The 19,872-nt window shown below is 51.5% G+C and overlaps 1 protein-coding gene across 1 annotated transcript; it reads right to left on the reverse strand.

Annotated features, from left to right (window-relative positions):
• Positions 1-4,533: 4,533 nt before the first annotated feature.
• Positions 4,534-19,141, reverse strand: RBFA (ribosome binding factor A). The gene is made up of 7 exons (XM_032603576.1): positions 18,889-19,141; positions 16,316-16,358; positions 14,695-14,871; positions 14,022-14,134; positions 10,778-10,862; positions 6,505-6,575; positions 4,534-5,429 (listed from the first exon to the last, which is right to left on the reverse strand). Exons 1-7 carry the CDS (start codon positions 19,014-19,016, stop codon positions 5,069-5,071), a joined length of 978 nt encoding a protein of 325 aa, XP_032459467.1. The 5' UTR covers positions 19,017-19,141; the 3' UTR covers positions 4,534-5,068.
• Positions 19,142-19,872: the final 731 nt, after the last annotated feature.

A 19,872-nucleotide genomic window follows, 5' to 3' on the forward strand; every position in this document is an offset into this window, starting at 1 on the left:
GAGAAGCCCTTAACGGGACCTGATGGGTCTTTGTTAACCACTGGCCTTGGACTGTGTGATGCTTTGTTGCATCTTTTCATCTCCTCCATACTGTTTATCCCGGATGTCTGAGCCCCATCTCCTCCGAGGGGGCTCCTGAGACCCCATGACCGGCTTAACCGGGTGGACTGCGGCCGCAGCTTGGGAATCTCAACATAGGAGGTTATAAGGAGTCCACACCTGAGAATCACACTAAGCTTCACTTTCCAGAATGAAAACAACTTGTCAACATTCAGCTTCCTGTTCGGGTTTTACTCAAGTCTAGTGCTGGATGGTATTCAAATTAATGCAGAAGAGACACACAGGGGTACTCATGTTCCAAAGGCAAACCCTGAGAGAGAAGGCTGTTTGTGCTTCTGCTTTCCCAACAGGATTTTGGGGTTGCAGAGATGTTGGCGTAAATAGGGCTCTTCAGGTGTATCCTTCGTGCTCTGGGTTCTGATCAACACATTTCACTTCTAACAGGCAGACTTTGGTCTCCTCCTTTCACCTTCACGTCCCAAAGACACGAAAACCCGGCCACGTGTACAATTCAGTCACGTCTGTGGGCCCACCCTGCAGAGGCCCAGCCAGCTCCAGCCAGGGCACCTACAGTCCTGCTCTGCACATCCTCACAAGGTAGACTGTGCATCTCCACCAAAGGACATGACAGAACCAACTGCCCCCCCCAGTCCCTTTGTCACTGAAACCAAAGCCCTAGGAAGGCAGCATCAAGAACTGGGACTCATGGAGCACATACCATGTGCCAGGCTCTGCTAAGTGCTGCCACACGTACCACCCAGGCAGTCCTCCCAGTGACCTCTGAGGCAGATGCTACCAGTATCCCGACCACGGAGAAAACGGAGCAGAGGCCACTCAGCCACCAAGTGTCAGATCCAAGCACTGAACCCAGGGCAGCAGGTTTAAGAGTCAAATGGCCGAAAAGCCCTTCTCTGCAGCACCATTGCCTCTTCCGCCTGTCAGACCTGGATGACCCGGGGCTCCACCCTCCTTGTATGCAGAGAATCGTGTCTCGTCTTCTTTCCGCTTCTCCCACTCACCCTCACACCCAGATTTTTTCCAGTGATCCTCATGCCCACTGTCTGTCTGCTTTCTTGGCTCCACGTCTGTTTCTTCTCTGCTTTTCTCAGGCGCAGGGGGAGAAAGAGCCTCAAAGCCACTCCTGCGTTTGCTGCTTGTCTTCTCTTCCTCTGAGCAGCAAGAACGTCTGTCTGCCTTCAACCTTGGGGCAAACCTCAACAGCAGTCCACTGCTGGCGGATCGACACGCGCTTCAGCCTTGCCTAGCGGGTCTCGAGGACCGTGGCTCTCCCTGAGAGGCTGACGCTCACATTTCAGGGCCTTGGGGACTGGGTTATGGGCATGTGCGCTCTCCACCAGGAGAGGCGGGAGCAGCGGGACGAACGTGAGCCCTGATGCGGCCACAGGAGCAAGCGCAGTGAGGCGCCGGGAGGGGAGGCTGTGCGCAAGCGTGGAACCCGCCCACAGGGCTGTGGCTTGAGTGGCCGCTTGTGCTGAGGGCTCCTGGAGAGAAGCAAGCCTGCAGGCGGGTGACAAGTGGGGGGCTGGGGAAAAGAGGGGTGAATGTGAGTCAAACACTTAGCAAGGAGCCCTTGCCTCTAACAGAGGTAACATCTCAAGGTAAAAATGCAGATCCAAAGCTGACCTGCAGGTGCCCCAGGCGGGGAGCTCAGGCCTCCTCCTCGGCGGCTGCCGCAGGTCTTGGTCTCAGCTCTCCTCTACCGCGGAATAACCTTGCGGCTTCCCCTGCGTGTCTCACAACAGACTTAGCCAGCCCTTCCCAGGGCATCATCCCCTACCACCGAAGTCCTGTTTAAACTCGGCTCCAGGGTCCGGTGCCAGAGTGACGGCCACCCCCGGCCAAGCCGCAGCTTCCATCCACAGCCTCAGCGGCGCGCCCGCCCCAGCTCGGCCAGAACTCAGTGGGACCGCCAGACCCTTTTCACCTAACCCACAATCCTGCGGCGTATTAACATTTTAAATCTCAAACATAGGAGTCTGTGTGTATTCCTGTCAAATTTCATCTGATAGATTTTGGTTCTTCATCGCGAACTGTCTTTAAAAGGCAAACTGGAGCTCTACTTTGTCACATGACGCATTATTCTTTCCAGTGTTCCATTCTACATAGCTCTGATAACCTTCAGTTAAGCGCTGAGCAAATTCTGAAACGCGACCTTTGGATACGGGTGTCCACACCTCTCGACAGACTGGCGTTGAGTCCACAGGCAGGCAGATGATGGGGCGGTTCACTTGCTCAGGCTTCCCCCATCTTTTACTCTAGAGCTTAGATACGTCACAGTTTTGATGGTGATGACTTAAATATGCTTTTTAAAACATATGATGAAAACTACTTACTTTTTATTTAAAAAAAACAACAGAAAACTATACGTATAACAAACTCTTGAACAGAAGATGCCGTAAGAAAATTTTAGGTATTCTGAACTTTACTGATAGGACTTGGAAGGCCAAGACATCAGAGGAAAACTCAAGGTAGAAAAACCCTTTTGAAGAACATGAAGTTTTTCAAGACTAAAAGTAACTTTCGTGGGCAGTGCTCCCCTGGAAGACTGTCAATTTTTCTTTCCTATTGGCTGTTTTTACATGCTTAATATTCGCTCATCTTCAGCTTTGTTCTTTGGCTGCTCAGACGGCCCTTTCTAAGATATCCATAGTCAGAGTCCCTTTGTTCTGTCTTCAGTAAGTTTAAGTTGTAGGACATCTGGTTGCTAATGAGCTCCACCTGCAGGTCACTGGTTTACTATGAAAGGATGTAACCCGGGAACAGCCAGATGGAAGAGGTGCACAGGGCGAGGGACCGGGAAGGGCACGAAGCTTCCCCGGATCTCTGAGCGGCCACTCCCCAGCTCCACGTGTCCAGCAGCCTGGGAGCTCCTTCCATGTGCTCTGAGGAAGCAAAGTTCTATGCCCTTTGAATGAAACGAAAGGTGAGCTGGGTGCGTCCTGTATTCAGTTTTGTCTCTTTTCACATTAAATGTGCAGCGTGCCTGCAGCTATTAGACGGCATCTGCACTTGTGAGGTGCCTGGGGCAGGTGCAGGGCTGTCAGGGATCAGCCGTCCCAGCACCGGCATTCCAGGGCCTGTGGAGGACATCCAGGGTCACGTTCCAGGCTCCTTCCTTTTACACCGTCTGTCTGATTCCTGGCCCCTCTTGTACCCTTACAAACCACTGTAACTCCCTCCTGTAAGAGTATGGAGCAAAACCCAAAACTGCTGGTCTGAGCAGAAAATTCCTGTTCCTGCCACTTAACCTCATAGAGAACTTAGGCTGGGGCACAGGCAGGAAGAAGGGCAAGCGGCATCGCGCACCAGCCTCTCCTACGGGCCCGGCTTCTTGCGCTCACAGGGCCAGTGCGCTCATCGCCTGCCACCATGCTTGCCCCTCGCAGTTTGGGATCTGGGCACTTTCTGCAGTGTAGGCCCAGACGCAGTCAGTGGAAAAGACTGCTCAGTGCTGTCGGGTATTAACCACGGTGTTTATTTTCTGTTATGTTCTGACATCCTGGGGGCCTGTGGGCTGGGGAGAGACCCCTCCGCAAGCTGGCTAGCTCCCCGTGAGCGCACCACTCACACGCAAACCAGCCAAGCCTGAGCCCTCCCCGGCCAGTGTCTCCTCTGCCCCAAGTCACCCCAGGGCCAGGGACTGAACAACTGGAAGCCACCCCTAGAGCCCGGAGCCTGCTGAAATGACCAAGCTGTCCGACCCCAGGCCTGCCCAGACGTGCTCACCCTACCTGGCCCACTCCGTCCTCCAGGAGCCACGAGACAGGTTCAGCCACGCTTCCTCCTCACCCTCGGCCTGCTGACAGACCCTGGCGCTCCTCGTGGGCCCCGTGCAGCGTGGTGCACCCCTCCTCTCGGGAGCTGTGAGTCAAGAACTCTTCTTTCAAGGTAGCAGTTTCCAACTCTGTCATCTTACCACACCTGATCAGGACACATCCCGTGTACATTTTAACACAGGTCAATCCTCCCTCTGGACATTTGTTCTCTGGTCATAAGCGGCTGTGTAAGCAACCCACACTCCCAATGCAGAGAGCCCACACACAGGCTACATGCACCCTTCCGGGGCAGGATCCCACAAGCACCACTCAAACAGCAACATGCCTGGAGCATCCACAGGGTGGCCCGTGATGCCGTCCCTTCAGAGGGGGCCACTGTCCCGGCAAAGACGGAGCTTCTTGGTGCCATATCCCTGCTGGGGCATCACACCTGGTCCCAGATGCCGACAGGGAAAGTGGCACTTGGGGCTTGCCACTGCTGCAGAGGCAAGGCAACGCTTTCCTTCCTGAGACAGTTTACAAGAAGGGAAATTACACTCCCTGAAAAGCCACGTTACAGGTTTCCTTGCTTTAGCTTTATAGTGTACCTTTCTCCAATCATCTGAACTTTATCATTTTCAGTGTTTCAAGGTTAATGATAGTTGGGAAACGGAGATGCCCCAAGCCCAGGACGACGTTTCTGTGTCAGCATTAAATGATTTATTTATTTCCTAACGAGGCTCATCTAACACGTGCTTTCTCTAGGAGACACATCACGGCCTCTTGCACTTAGGCACCATGAGTGAAATCTCTGTCAGAAGGCACTAACGTGGCGCTAACCCGATCAGAGAGGGTGGCTGTTCACAGCCCGAGATGAACAAAGCAGACAGAGCAGCGCCTTGTGTGACCACAGGCCACATGTGCATCCCACTGGTCTGTGCGTGTCCGAGAATGACCATGAAAGTGCCACAAGTATGGATCTGGGGGCCGTGGACAAACTCTAGTGAGCAAGCAAACATGCAAGCCTGGAACCCCAAATATGGAGGGCAGACCATACGCCACCGACCTAAGAGATTTCACACCCTCTCCACAGCCTCGCCCCGTCTCTCACTGCAGCACAGCAATAGGTCTGAAGGGCTCAGAGATGACACCCGCACAGCTCAGCCTGCACCTGCACAAGGGCATCCCGGGGGCACCAGCAGCACGGGTCTCTGTGTGCTCACGGGAGCGGGTCAGGACCCGCGATCCTTTCTCTCTGCCTCTAGTTCCTGCTCTGCCCCTGGAGCCCCCTTGCGTCCTGGGGTGTGCTCCTCGGGAAGGGCCCCGCCGTCCAGGGGCCCGTCACTCCCCGTCTCCCACAGGCAGTCCTTGGGCGGGAGGTCGTCGTCCATGCGGGGCCTGGCCTTCCTCTTCCTCATCAGCTCAGCCGTGGGCTCCAGCCACGCTGGGCCCACGCTCCCACGCCCCTTCTCTCTCCTCTTGTACTCCAGGATCTGCTCGTTGAGAGCCTCGTGGTCGATCCCACACAGACTCGAGGGTGCGGCAGGGCCCAGGGTATCACGCGGCGATGTCATGTCCAGGGCCTCGGGGGTGCTGGAGGGGAGAAGAAATCCACACCATGCACAATACTTCCTACAGCCGTTTGCTTGTGCACTGTCCTAGCACCTCTCTAAGGGAAATTGTGGAAACTGGACAGAAGGGGGGTTTGGTCTGGCGTTCTCCAGTCCAGAACCTCTCGGCCAGCACTCTTGGAGCCCGTGTGTGGCTCAGGCCAGCATACTTCTGGTGCAGCCATGGTGTACTGACATTAAATGCGTTTTCATTTTTTCCCCACTTAAACATGGCTAGTACACTAGGCTAGTTAAACAGAATTACTGGGGGGATGGGGGAGGGTTCTTTAGATCTGTCGCTCAGGTTACTTGATGAACCAAGAGAAGAATCTATTCTGAGAGCAAACCCAGAGCAATCTTTCCGAAACCCAAATCTGGCCACATCATGCCCCTAACCCCAACTCTCTGATCTGGAAGGGCTCCCCACCCGCCTCTCCCCACGTCCACTCACTGCTGATCTGGAACCCGGGGACCCACTGCCTCCTGGGGCCTCTGCTCTAGCTCAGGGGTCTGAGTGCTGCAGCCCATCCCCTGGCAGGCTGGCTGGGGGTCCCCACCCCGAGGCCCTGACGGTACCCATATGATGCTGACACAGTTGATCTATGGAACACAGGCCAGACACGTGGTGCAGCTGCTCCCTCACCTGGAATGGGGCCCCCCCCACCTCCGAATCCTCACGTCACCTTCTCAGAGGCCTACCCTGACATTTACTGTACACAGATGTTCCCTAAGTACGAGAACAGGGCCTGCCAGGCAGCAGTGTGCCAAGGGAGTGGAGAGGATGAACCGCTACTGACAGCACTCAAGAGTCCAGCCCCCAGCACTTCTGTGTGGACCCCCAAGGCCCTCCTGACAGCCTTGCCCAGGTGCTGGGTGGCTCACCAGTTGCAGGCCGACACCGGGCTGGGCCCCAGGGCAAGAGCCAAGCACACAAAGCAGGACCCGCTGCCCCTCGACACCTGGCTGGGGACAGGCAGGGCTGTGCAGCTGCTATGGAGACCAGCACGTCCACACCTGGGTGTCTGCCCGAATCAAAAACATATGCCCACACGCATCACCTGAGATCATTTTGCTCGAAGTCTTTTTCATCCGGGGGTCCAAAATCAGCGATTGCCAGTAACCGATCAACCTGAAAGGGAACAGACAAGAGGGTGGTTCTCGAGCCGCAGCACCGCTTGCGTCGGAGCCGCAAGCCGCTGACGCCAGCTGAGTGTGAGCACCCGCTGCCCGGGGCCAGCCCCACCATGGGCCTCAAGCCCGCCCGCCGCCCTTCCTTCCCGTGCCGCTGCCCACACCCGCTACCTCAAGCACACTTTCTCTGATAATGAACTGAGGCTTTTTGAAAACTACACTTAAAACTTGTAACTGTCAGTCAAATTTACAAAGAAACAGTTAAATATTAGTTGAATTACTAACGCTTACTGGTTTCTAACGAAGTTTCATAAAATGCTTCAATTCTGCCACAGAATTTGCGGGGAAACCCCCCAGTGCGGTAACGTGAGTGTCCCAAGTCTAGCGTGTGGCTCCGGTCCTGCAGGGGCTGAGGGGCCTACGCTGGGGGCAGACCCTGCTCCTCAGCAGGGCCCGTCAAGGGCCTCTCCACCTTCACGCGTCTCTTCTGACTGCCGCCAGGTCGTCCTACTGGGGCCACGCACTGAGACCCGACCTCCTGCTTCAGTGCAAGCCCCGGCGAGCCTGGTCCACAACCGGGCCCTGTCATATGCAGGAACTAAAGCATCATCTCCAACCGGTGACACACCAATCAAACCACAAAGGTGCAAAGAAGAACTGGAGACAAATCAGTCCACAGAAAATACCAGGAACGGGACTGACGATGCTACAAAACAAGGACAAAGTGGCCTCCTCCAAAGATAAAAGTGGGAGAAAATATTCACAATGAAGATTTCTGCCAACTGACTTGTACCAGGTATACAATGAACCCACACAACTCAATAATAAGCAAACCTTATTAAAAATGGGCAAGAGACTTTAACTGATCCACAAAAGGAGGAATGACCAGCAGGCACATGAAAAGACGCTCAACATAATTAGTCACCAAGAAAATGTAAGTTTAGGGGGCTTCCTGGTGGCACAGTGGTTAAGAATCCGCCTTCCAATGCAGGGGCTGCGGGTTCCATCCCTGGTCGGAGAACTAAGATCCCACATGCCACGGGGCAACTAAACCCGCACGCTGCAACTAGAGAGAAGCCCGCAACGAAGAGCCGGCATGCTGCAACAGAGACCCAGCGCAGCCAAAATTTAAAAAAGAAAAAAAGAAAATGCAAGCTTAAGCCATCAGGATGGCAACGCCAGGGGCTGGCGAGGGCGTGGAGGCCCAGGGACGCTGACGCTGCGGTGGGAGTGCCTACAGCACGGCCGTGGTTAAAGCAGCCTGGCAGTTTTCTGACAGTTAAACATACGCCTGCTGCTCCTAGGAACTGACCTAAATGAAACAAAACATACATCCACAAACATCTGTACGCAAACGTTCACAGTGCTTCACTCTTTATAGCCAAGGACTGGAAAAAAGACAAATGTCTATCAAAAAGTGAATGGGTCAGTAACTGCAGTACAGCTGTACAGTGGATACCGCTTACCAATAAAAAGGGAACTACTTACACAGGAAACAACGTGGATGAATCTCAAAAACACTGTGCCGAGCAAAGCCAGAGGCAAAAGACAACACCCCGATTCTATTCGTGTGAAATTACAGGGATCTCAGCAGGCAGAACCAACCTACAGTGACTGAAACCAGACGGTGGTAGGGGAGAGCTGACCGGGGTGAGCAGGGGTGGCGATGACACAAAGGTACGCGTTTGTCAAAGGAGGCACAACTCAACGTAATTAAGCCTCCGTAAAGCTTATTTTATTAAGAACCAAATCCAAACACAACCTCAAACTCTAACACTTTAAACACAGGCCGCCGGGCTAACTTCTTGTGTGGAAGGGGAGCTCTGAGCTCAGATGGTGCGGGCCAGACCATGCGCGGTGGTCACCGGCTGCCCGACCCCTGCTCTCGGAAGCCTGACGGTCAGTGGGGAGACGAGTGTGCACGTCCCACAACACTGGTGTCAGAGTTTACGTATTTCCCTTAAAAAGTCAGATAAAAAAGTTGTTTCCTCTATAGTTACAGTAAAAATCAACATTTTAAAAACCTCTTGACTGAAGTGCAACATCTATGGGAAAGGTACACAAACCATGAAGTGTAGCTCAGTGACATCCCACAAATTGAACACACGTGTGGGCACGGCCGCGACACTTAGAAGGTGAAGCCCACAAGCCTCCTCAGGCCCCTCCTGCTCACTCCCCTCCCCGTGACAGCCATTACTCTTACTTCCAACACCAAGGATTAGCCAGGCTCTTCCTGAACGTTTATGAACAGAAGCTCTCAGCGCGTGGCCTTTCCTTGGCTCCACGGCCGGTGGGAGGTGGGCCAGGGGACTGTTCCAGAGCACGTGCGTCCATTCTGCTAACTGCACTCGCCAGAGACCCTGTGCCAACGTTCCCGGCCGAGTCCGTGGGTACTGCGGGGGGTGGGGGTGGGGGGCCTCGAGGGTCACAGACTCAGCTTCCCTGGGGACGGCCAGTCTAGCGGGGCACTGTGAGCCGCCCTCCCGCCGGCCCCAGCCCTCGGCGCTCGCACCCTCACTCCTGTAAGGAAAGCCCTCACGGAGGGGTGCGCGCTGGAACCCGGTTGAGCGCCTCCGCGTGTGTTTACTGACAGTACCATCAATATTGCTGAATTACTCAGGGTGCAGTTTGGACAGAGCTCATTACTAGTTCTCTTTCAAATGTCCGGACTGGTGACCTGAGGATGCAAGGTAAGCTGCTGAAACTGGCAACATGTTAGCAGTTGCAACTACCTGTGACTTTTGGTGCAACCAATATAAGACAGAAATAAATGGACTGATAGAAGACTCAAAGTTTCGTCCAGGACTCCCAATTTCAAATGTCTGTCTCTAGCCAAGTGCTTTATCAACAGCTGACTTTAAATCTATTAAAAACATACACAGTGTCTGAAAAACACTGCCCTGACTTACGCCAGGGGAAGCAATGACCATGTCCTCAAATGATCACCTACCCAAATCAGAAACCCCTCTGGTCCAGCCTTCACTTCTAACTACAGTGAGGCAGAAACTGCAGGACTCTGAGGCGCCAGCCGAGGCCTGACCGACCCTTGGCCCCCAGGTCAACAGCTGAGCTCTGGGCACATGCAGGACCCACCATCACCACATGGCACGTGTCCGACCCTTGGCCACTTCCCCGGAGCACACGGGGCAGGACAGACGCTAGAGGTCTCCAATGCAAACACCCATCAGCACGGCCTCCGGATCGGCCCTCCCAGAAACGCTTAAGCTCGCATGCACCTCCCTCCCTCCAGTGACTTTTTCTGGAAAGGAACCCACACAGCCAGGCAGGACCTTGCAGCTCTGAATTCTTCCTCCAGAGAGAGGGACGAGCCAGCTGAGGGCTCATCCTCTGAGACAGGGGGGTCCTCCCACCAGCCCCACCCGACGTGCCCGGGCATTCCTGCTGAGTACCTGCACAGCACACCCACGACCTAAACTCCACTTGAGCTGTAAGCGGCACTGCAACTTCACTCCTGTTCCCCTTTCTAGCTAGGAAATCACACATCTATCAAAGTTATCCACATAACGTTTTCAGTATCGCTTGTGTCATGAATAACAAAAGACAACAATGTACAATTAGACTTTTTCCCCTCTGTGAATCTGAATACTACCTAGTCCTACAGTGAGTAACAGCCACCTAATCATAATCCCGTAAATGCTACTGTTTTCTTCGGTAAACTTTTTAAAGGTATAACATACCTTAATAGCCACTAAGTAACCACCACCCAGATTAAAACGTATGTATGTTTTAACAGGTTTTTAACCTTTATAATTAACCTATACCTAAAACAAGGAACATAAGTATGAAACAATTACAGTTACAGGACAGAACGTAAGTGTGTCAGCCTTAACAGTGTAAAGTAACCATAGACAGACTGAAATCTAGGGAAGTGAGAGAAGGAGGTAAGCACAGGAGGGCAGCTCTGACTGCTTCAAGTTTGTAAACTGAGAGAGAGAGGGATCTGCTTTACTAGTTAGGGCTATACTGACAAGCATTAAAACATTAAAGCCATAAAAAGTGGTTACCTCTGGGGAACAGGGCTGAGAACAAGGCACAGGTGCCTTACTTTTCATCATCTGTACCCTTCTATTACCTTTTAAAAACTGTATACATTATCTTTTGAATATTTAAAAATTAAATGTAAAATCTTACCCATATAAAAGTATACATCATAAACAGGTAATTATGTAAAAGTCTTACCTCCACTACAGCTGCATTTTTTTTGTCCTGAACAAACACTATTGGCGGCATGTTCCTCAGGGTCTGCTGGGACATCAGAAGGTGCCTGGAGACAGAAAGAGATTTGTGCAGTCACAGGTGACACTTGGTGGAGGGGTGATGGTGCCAGAAACAGAAAACGTCATCTCACAAAGAGGTGAGGCATCATTTTTTTAAATTAATTAATTAATACATTTATTTATTTGGCTGCATTGGGTCTTCATTACTGGGCGTGGGCTTTCTCTAGTTGCAGCGAGCGGGGGCTACTCTTCGTTGCGGTGCACAGGCTTCTCACTGCGGTGGCTTCTTTTGTTGCGGAGCACGGGCTCTAGGCACGCAGGCTTCAGTAGTTGTGGCACACAGGCTCAAGAGTTGTGGCTCGTGAGCTCTAGAGGGCAGACTCAGTAGTTGTGGTACACGGGCTTAGCTGCTCCGCGGCATGTGGGATCTTCCCGGACCAGGGCTCGAACCCATGTCCCCTGCATTGGCAGGCGGATTCTCAACCACTGGGCCACCAGGGAAGCCCTGAGGCATGAGTTTTGCTTATCACATTCTTCAAAGATGAAAAGTCTTCCTTAGCCAACTGCCACATTTCAACAGGCATACAAAATGCATGATCACGATTGTTTTTAATTCTCTAAATGCAACTTCTGAGATCCTTATAAATAGTCTGACGTGAACTTGGGACATTCCTGGGCATCACTGTGGCCTTGGGCTCTGTGGTTTGGGCACCAACAACCTGCCAGCACTTCGTCCCTCCATCCGGCCGACACTCATCGGCAACAGCGCCACAGAAGTGTGGCTGCCGGCCGTGCTTCCCGGACGTCAGACACAGAAACGATCTTCATATTACCCAGTCATGCAATACATGCGGATCCAGGGGCGACAAGTATCCAGTGAAAATACTGCTGTGACACACAGCACATCTACTCAGTGACGCAGTTATGGGAAAACCTTTACACTAAACCTTGGTGATCAAAAGAATTGGGAAAAGGGACATTCTGTTCAACTGAATTTTCTGTTACCTAAAAACTACTCAGAAAACAGCAGGAACTCCAGTCCCGAGGGCTGCTCTGCCAGGTCTCTCTGCATCTTTAAGACTGAGGAGAAAACTGAGTAGCTTCTTTACTCTCAGCCAGCTCAGCGGTTCTCAAAATCCTTGGTCTCAGGAGCCCCTTTATACTCTTAAAAATTATTGAGGATGCCAAAGACCTTTTGTTTATGTGGGTTACATCTACCAATATATACCAGACTAGAAACTAAAGCTGAAAGTATGTATTTATTAATTCATTTAAAGTAACTTTTTTTTTTTTTTTTTGCGGTATGCGGGCCTCTCACCGTTGTGGCCTCTCCCGTTGCGGAGCACAGGCTCCAGACGCGCAGGCTCAGCGGCCATGGCTCACGGGCCCAGCCGCTCCGCGGCATGTGGGATCTTCCCGGACCGGGGCACGAACCCGCGTCCCCTGCATCGGCAGGCGGACTCTCAACCACTGCGCCACCAGGGAAGCCCACTACTATATTTTAAAAGAAATTAATGAGAAGAGTGGCATTGCTTATGTAGTTGCAAATTCCTTTAATACCTAGCATAATGGAACAGCTGGATTCTCATCTCTGTTATCTGTATTCAATCTGTTATTTTGCTTAAAATAGAAGAAAATCTGGCCTCACAAAGATCTGTAACTGAAAAGTAAAGAGTATATGAACAGCCTTTCAGAAAAGTGTAGATCTTCTTTGATGCTACACAAGAACTCAACAAAGAGTAGTTTATTAAAGATTGCAATGTGGAATCTGAAACCAGATCCATGAACAGCATTCTCTGTACATGAAAATCCACTGGCCCTCTTGCCCTTTGAATCGATCTCTCCCTGTGTGTGATTTTGTAACCTCATGCCTTGGTCTTTTAGAAAATACTGGTTCAGCAGGTCACACAGATTTTCAGAATGATGATGTATTTTACAATACGTCACCTCCAATCTCATCAAAAGGGTCTTATGTACCATGAGGCTGTCAAACTCAGAGTGGTGGATACAGTTTTCTAAAATTCTGATTTTCACTGAAAGCTTAAATTTTACCACTGGCAACAAATATGGTCAGTTGTGCCCCTGAAGTGACAGGTTCACTTTGCTCACTTTGGAGAAAATGTCTGTCCTATACCCACATCCGAATAACCATAGTTATGAATGGATAAAGAAGATGTGGCACATATATACAATGGAATATTACTCAGCCATAAAAAGAAACGAAATTGAGCTATTTGTAATGAGGTGGATAGACCCAGAGTCTGTCATACAGAGCGAAGTAAGTCAGAAAGAGAAAGACAAACACCGTATGCTAACACATATATATGGAATTTAAGAAAAAAAAATGTGAAGAACCTAGGGGTAAGACAGGAATAAAGACACAGACCTACTAGAGAACGGACTTGAGGATATGGGGAGGCGGAAGGGTGAGCTGTGACAAAGCGAGAGAGAGGCATGGACATATATACACTACCAAACGTAAGGTAGATATCTAGTGGGAAGCAGCTGCATAGCACAGGGAGATCAGCTCGGTGCTTTGTGTCCACCTAGAGGGGTGGGATAGGGAGGGTGGGAGGGAGGGAGACGCAAGAGGGGAGAGATACAGGAACATATGTATATGTATAACTGATTCACTTTGTTATAAAGCAGAAACTAACACACCATTGTAAAGCAATTATACCCCAATGAAGATGTTAAAAAAAAAAAAGAATAACCATAGTTGGTTCACTTGTTCTTTGAAGTGAAGTGTCTATTTTGGGTCACAATCAGCAGCTGCAGTGTTCCGAGACAACCACCAGAGCTTCTTGCACACTTCCCACCACAGATACTAAAAAGATGTGCCAAAGGGTCGGGATACGCGTCACGGACACCCTTAAATAAAGCTGGCAGTGCACTAGCACAAGCATGAGCGGAAGCTACAACGACCCAGGACATCTGGGCCAGCAGCTTTACCCCCACAGCTTCAGTACAGAATGTCAACGCGGTGGGGACGGAAAACCACACCTCATTGTGAAGAAGCTCTCACTTCATCAACCTCCCCCTACAAAGGACCCGGGATCACACTTCAAGAACAGCTGACCTAGGTTATGGCTTATATGAAGGCGTAAGTTCTGCTCTGAAATTCAAGAAAATGCTTCCCAAATTTTCCTTAAAAGCAAAAATAGTGGACAAACCAGCTGGAAGGCAGGGTCAAGGAGAGGCCTCACCTCATGTGCGCAGCACTCCTCTGCAGGACGGCCGCCACGTTTGCGTTTTGAGCCTCAGAGACAGTCGTCCTCCAGAACACGCGGCAGGTGGAGAAGTCTGAAGTCAGAGAGACCTGAGCCCAGCCCCAATTACTCTCAGCTCACCTGGGCTCCTGGAGACGGAGCGCGTCAGGAGAGGCGCACTAACTCATGGGCAGTCCTGGCTTCAGGCTCCCACTGCCAGGGCCAGTGCCCCAAGCACACCGCTGGGGACGGGGGAAACGTCCCCTTCCCTGGGCGGAGCCCAGCCTCAACCCACGCACAGCAACGCGTCAGCTGCTGCTACTGCCCCTCGTCCTTTCCCTCTGGCTGCACGCACTCTGCTCTGGGGGCACAGACGGCAGAAGCCGCCTCCCGTGTCTTTACACCAAGATGAAGGCAGATCATCCACCGCTCACCTGACCCCCAGACCTTCAGACGCCCCACTTCATCACTTACTGGGCTCTGAGCACCCTCGGTGCTGTCTGGCCAAACACCACCCGTGCAAAGCAAGACACCTGCTTTTGCACCCCACAAGCACCTTCCTCTCCTTAATACCCAGACGGCCACACTGAGCATCCCTTCCGCCTTTTCTAACTGTCAGGCGACGACAGAGGCGCGAGGCCCGCAGTCCCTCCCTGGCCCCGAGGCCTACCTTGGACAGCTCCACATTCAAGTCGCAGAGCTCCTGGCTCACTTCCGGGGTGCACAGCAACTCAGTCAGCGCTTTGTAGAGGAGGCCGTTCAGGGCCCTCAGGCGCACGTGGTCTTCCCTCCTGGCTCTCTTGGAGGTGCTCTTTGTCAGGGATGCCAACTGAGACGGCTTGTGAGTCTCCGTTAAGAAGAAAGGCAGACACACAGGCAACATTACAACTGTACATAAACTTGTACTTACTGAGGGTAAAGGTCATTCTCGGCCATCTTAGTTTTCATGAAGATACAGTTTCTTTTACAGACCAGGACCCTTCTAGATTTTACCTACCATGCCTTAAAGATCAAAAGTATTGCCAAGCATATATTTTTTTCCAAAAAAAATTTTATTGAAATATAATCCACACAGCATAAAACTCTCCCTCTTAAAAAGTACAATTCGAGGGCTTCCCTGGTGGCACAGCGGTTGGGAGTCCGCCTGCCGATGCAGGGGACACGGGTTCGTGCCCCAGTCTGGGAGGATCCCACATGCCGCGGAGCGGCTGGGCCCGTGAGCCGTGGCCGCTGAGCCTGTGCGTCTGGAGCCTGTGCTCCGCAACGGGAGAGGCCACACAGTGAGAGGCCCACATACCTCAAAAAAAAAAAAAAAAAAAAAGTACAATTCGAGGGGCTTCCCTGGTGGCACAGTGGTTGGGAGCCCGCCTGCCGATGCAGGGGACACGGGTTCGTGCCCCGGTCCGGGAAGATCCCACATGCCGCGGAGCGGCTGGGCCCGTGAGCCATGGCCGCTGAGCCTGCGCGTCCGGAGCCTGTGCTCCGCAACGGGAGAGGCCACAACAGTGAGAGGCCCGCGTACCGCAAAGAAAAAAAAAGTACAATTCGGTGGTTTCTAGTATATGCAGTGTATTTTTTTCTATCAAGAACCATTCATTACATAAACTCTCACGGTACAGGTATATCTCAGAGAGATTGCAGGTTCATTCCAGGCCACCGCAATAAAGCAGATATGACGATAAAATGAGCCACATGCATTCTTCGGTTTCCCAGTGCGTATAAAAGTTATGTTTACACTATACTGTAGTCCACTGAAGTGTGCAGTAACAATGTCTCAAAACAATATACATACCTTAATGAAAAATATTGCTAAAAAATGCTAACATCACCTGCTAATGCAGGGCTGTCATAAACCTTCTGTTTGTAAAAAACACGGTATCTGGGAAATGCAATAAAACAAGGTATGCCTGTGTATCTACACATATTTATTATACACACACAAACTGAATGGACATTACCACATTAGAATTTGATAACAGATACGACATCCCGTAAATTTTGTTTTCTTTTTTCTTCGGCCGCACGGTGCGGCATGTGGGATCTTAGTTCCCTAATCAGGGATCGAACCCACGCTCCCTGCAGCGGAGGGTTAACCACTGAACTGCCAGGAAGTCCCCTAGTGTAATTTTTTTTTTAAGGTAAAAATTCTGTGGTTCCAGTGTATCTACTCCCATCTCTACAGAACTTGTCCCCTCCAATATTGAAATGGAAGGGCTGGAGAGCTGCCGACGTTTGGGGCCTCACACCCACCGAGATTCTCAAGTGGCTCATCGCTACTACTCTATACTTACCAAGTGAGAGCCCAAGGAAGGACCTTCATACCAAAACTTCTTCCTATGGGGAGAAGATAAGAACTATGCTGGATACTGACGGCAAATAAAATAAGAAACAGTTACAAAAGCTAACATCATAACTGTTTCTAAGGGGCTAGCCCTGGACATAGAAATTAGGTTACTAGGGGCCTAAAAGATTTAGATACCCAATGAACAGCAGCACGGGCTGTGGGGACAGACAGACAACAGTTTCAGTTCAAGCTCGTAACTTTTAACCGAAGTCTACCTCCAGTCCCAAAGGTAGAGAACGAGGACCTTAAAAACACACCCGCCAAACTGCACGTGACCACTGTCCTCTACTGAATAAAGCTGTTTCCCAGGGGAGGGTTAACGACTGATACCGCCACACACCAACTGGGACTGAACAGCTAAGTAAACAGAAGGCGGACGGGGGATCCAGGCCCCTCGCTACTGCAGACAAGCAAGGCAAGGAAGTGAGGATGGTTCGCGTGCTAGTGGATTAGGGCTGGAGATCAGTAAACTCAAGTCTCACTTACTACAGCTACAGGTGGTGACACACAGAAACGTTTGTAGATAAGCACAGACACAGGGATTAACATAAACACTATTTTTTTTTTGCTTTGCCAGCTGAAAGGGTCTAAAAGACAGACACCCCAGTAGCAATAAACATACTAAGCTCTCAGATCATGGTTTCTGACCCCCGTTTCCAATAAAGAAACCAGAGCTCCTTGGAGAAATGGCGGATTCTAGGGCCGAGGCAACCTGTGGTGCCAGAAAGTAAGGAAGTGCTAAAAAAAAAAAAAAAAAAGTTTTCTAATTGAAAAACTACTCCAAAACCCCACAACAGGGTGTGTCAAAGGGATATAGGAGCCACCTGAAAGAGCTCGCAATGGTCAAAGCTGGAACAACTCGAGCAAAATTAAGTAGTACTGGATTATAACCCGTGAGTCCATCCTGATGAGTTAATAAATGAAGAGACACATCTCCCCTGCAAAATTTTGAATAATTCATGAATTTCGAATAATTCCCCACTCCTTAGGTGTGAGCTGCATACGGTGACTTCCCCCCAAAGAAGACAGTATGGAACTGGGGGGCTGGGCGGTAACTTTACAGTGGCTAAACCTGACAGATACAGATGACCTCAGTCAGTCATCAAGACCAACATCAACAGTGATACACCATGTTGAGAGCATGTGTGTGTCCACAGGATGTGATGAAAATGGCACTTTACACCTGTGGTCTTCCTCCCCCAAACCAAACCCCAGTATACTCAAGAGAAAAACATCACGCCAATCCCAACAAAAGGGCATCCTACGAAATATCTAACCGGTACTCTTCAAGCTGTCGAGGTCATCAAAACAGGGACAGTTAGAAACTGCCACAGTCAAGAGGCGCCTAAAAAGATGACGACTAAATGTAATGCGGCCCTGGATGGGATACTGGAACAGAAAAAAGACGTTAGGGAAAAACTAAGGAAACGTGAATAAGGCATGGCCTTTAGTTAATAATAATGTATCAGTGCTGGTTCATCAATTGTAACAAATGCGCTGCACTAACATAGGAGGTTGACAGAAGGGAAACAGTGTGCTTATATGGGAACTCCACTCACCTTTGCCAATTTTTCTGCAAACCTCAAACTTTTAAAAAAGTGTATTAAAACAAAAACATACATATATACATATCTACAATTGAATTAAAATGATATGAAGTCAACATATTTTATTATACTTATGTCTCGTCATAAAAAACCTATCGTGACAAGCTTTCTTTATTCCTCAAATTAACCCCACAGAAAAAGCACTAATACGGAAAGGAAATTCTTCCTTCTCTCTTTATGTGATGCAACTACTCTCCCGAAAAACGCTTCTAGTAACAAGAATCATCATCCTTCAGTATCTGTGGGGAATTGGTTACAAGACCCCCAAAGATACCAAAATTGGAGGATGCTCAACGCGCTGTATTTGCATATAACCTCCGTACACCCTCCCGGATACATTAAATCATCTCTAGGTTACTTAATGCTACGTAAATAGTTGCCAGCAAGGCAAGTTCAGGTTTTGTGTTTTAGAACTTTCTGGAGTTTTTTCGGAACATTTTCAATCCGAGGTTGGTTGAATCCGAGGATTGGGAACCTCGGACCCAGAGTGGACTGTAAATGTATACATCACTTTGCTTCATAAATTCATAATGCACTCTTAGCTTTTAGGAGACTTAGAACTTTACCGTCACAGCTGTGTGAAAGAACAGAAAAAAGGTTGGGTGGGAAAAACGTTAACTGTCAGAGGTGGGCTCCCTGGTGAGCTTTCAACAGCCATTAACCTAACAGGCAGCGGCTGCGCTTACTGACGCGGCCGGGAGCTCTGGCGCCGGCCAATGCGCCGGAGGTGGAACCCCTGCGGACCCCCCGCCCCGCCGAGCGCCCCGCTCCACGGAGCCCCCCGCCCGCGGACGCCCCGCCCCGCCGAGCCTCCTGCCCACGGAACCCCCCGCCCCGCCGAGCTTCCCGCCCGCGGAGCCCCCATCCCGGACCACCGTCCCCGGAGCCCCCGCCCCCACTCGGGTAACAGTACTTGGTTTTCGAAGCAAATTTCTTGAGTAGGTTCTTGCCGCAGGAGACAGGCGAGCTGTGCAGACCTCGAGCGCCGCCCAGAAGGAGCCCCACATGGAGACCCCCGGCCCCGCCGAGAGCCGCCCACATCTCAGCCGAGCGACGGCCTACCGGGTGCCGCGAGGCGGGCTGAGGTTGACAGTGAGACGTGGGGCGGGGAAAAGCGGGTCGGAAAGACGTGCAAACGGAACGACGTGAGGCGGCTCGGGGCGACGTGGGGCGAGGCGACGTGCGAAGTCGCCGGGAGACTGTGGGCGGGACGAAAGGACGAGGAGACATCTGGAGGACAGGTAGGCGGGACGTGAAGCGGCGGGGCGGAGCGACGTGCGGCTAGGGCCGGGGACAGGCGTGACGACGCGTGAGGGAGGGGTGGCTAGACACGGCGTGGGTGGGGTAGTAGGCGGGGCCGGGTGACGTAAAGGACGGGACGCCTGTGGGAGGGGCCAGACGACACGTGGTGGAGAGCGGGGCCTGATGACGTAACTGAGGAGCGGGGACGGGACGTGATGACGTTTGTGCGGGGGCAGGGCCAGCTGGTGCGTGGGCGGAGCGACTGGGCCACGCACCCGTCGTACTCCCACGGCGGGCTGGGTTCAGCCGGATGCCGCCGAGTGCAAGGCAGGTTGCGACTCTGTGGTGAGGAAGCGCACAAACCACCCGGATGCCGAGATTGCGGAGCGAGGAATACACTTTACGGAAACGCACGAAGCTAACAGAGAAGGGTGCATTTCGACTCCCTTGCCACGGAATATCAAATGAAGAGCAGGGAGGTAAGAGGTCTTAACTGGGTGGGCGTCCCGGAGCAGAGCTCCTTCTGCCTGCACCACTAGGAAGGACTCGAGTTTCTTCCTCTTTACGCTGCCAGTTCGTTTGCTCACTTCCTGTAATACCTCCTCACCAGTCTACGTGGAGAAAGACACAGCTTCCAAACAACTCCAGAAAGGAG

Source organism: Phocoena sinus, chromosome 14 (assembly GCF_008692025.1).
Source record: "Phocoena sinus isolate mPhoSin1 chromosome 14, mPhoSin1.pri, whole genome shotgun sequence".
NCBI lineage: Eukaryota > Metazoa > Chordata > Mammalia > Artiodactyla > Phocoenidae > Phocoena > Phocoena sinus.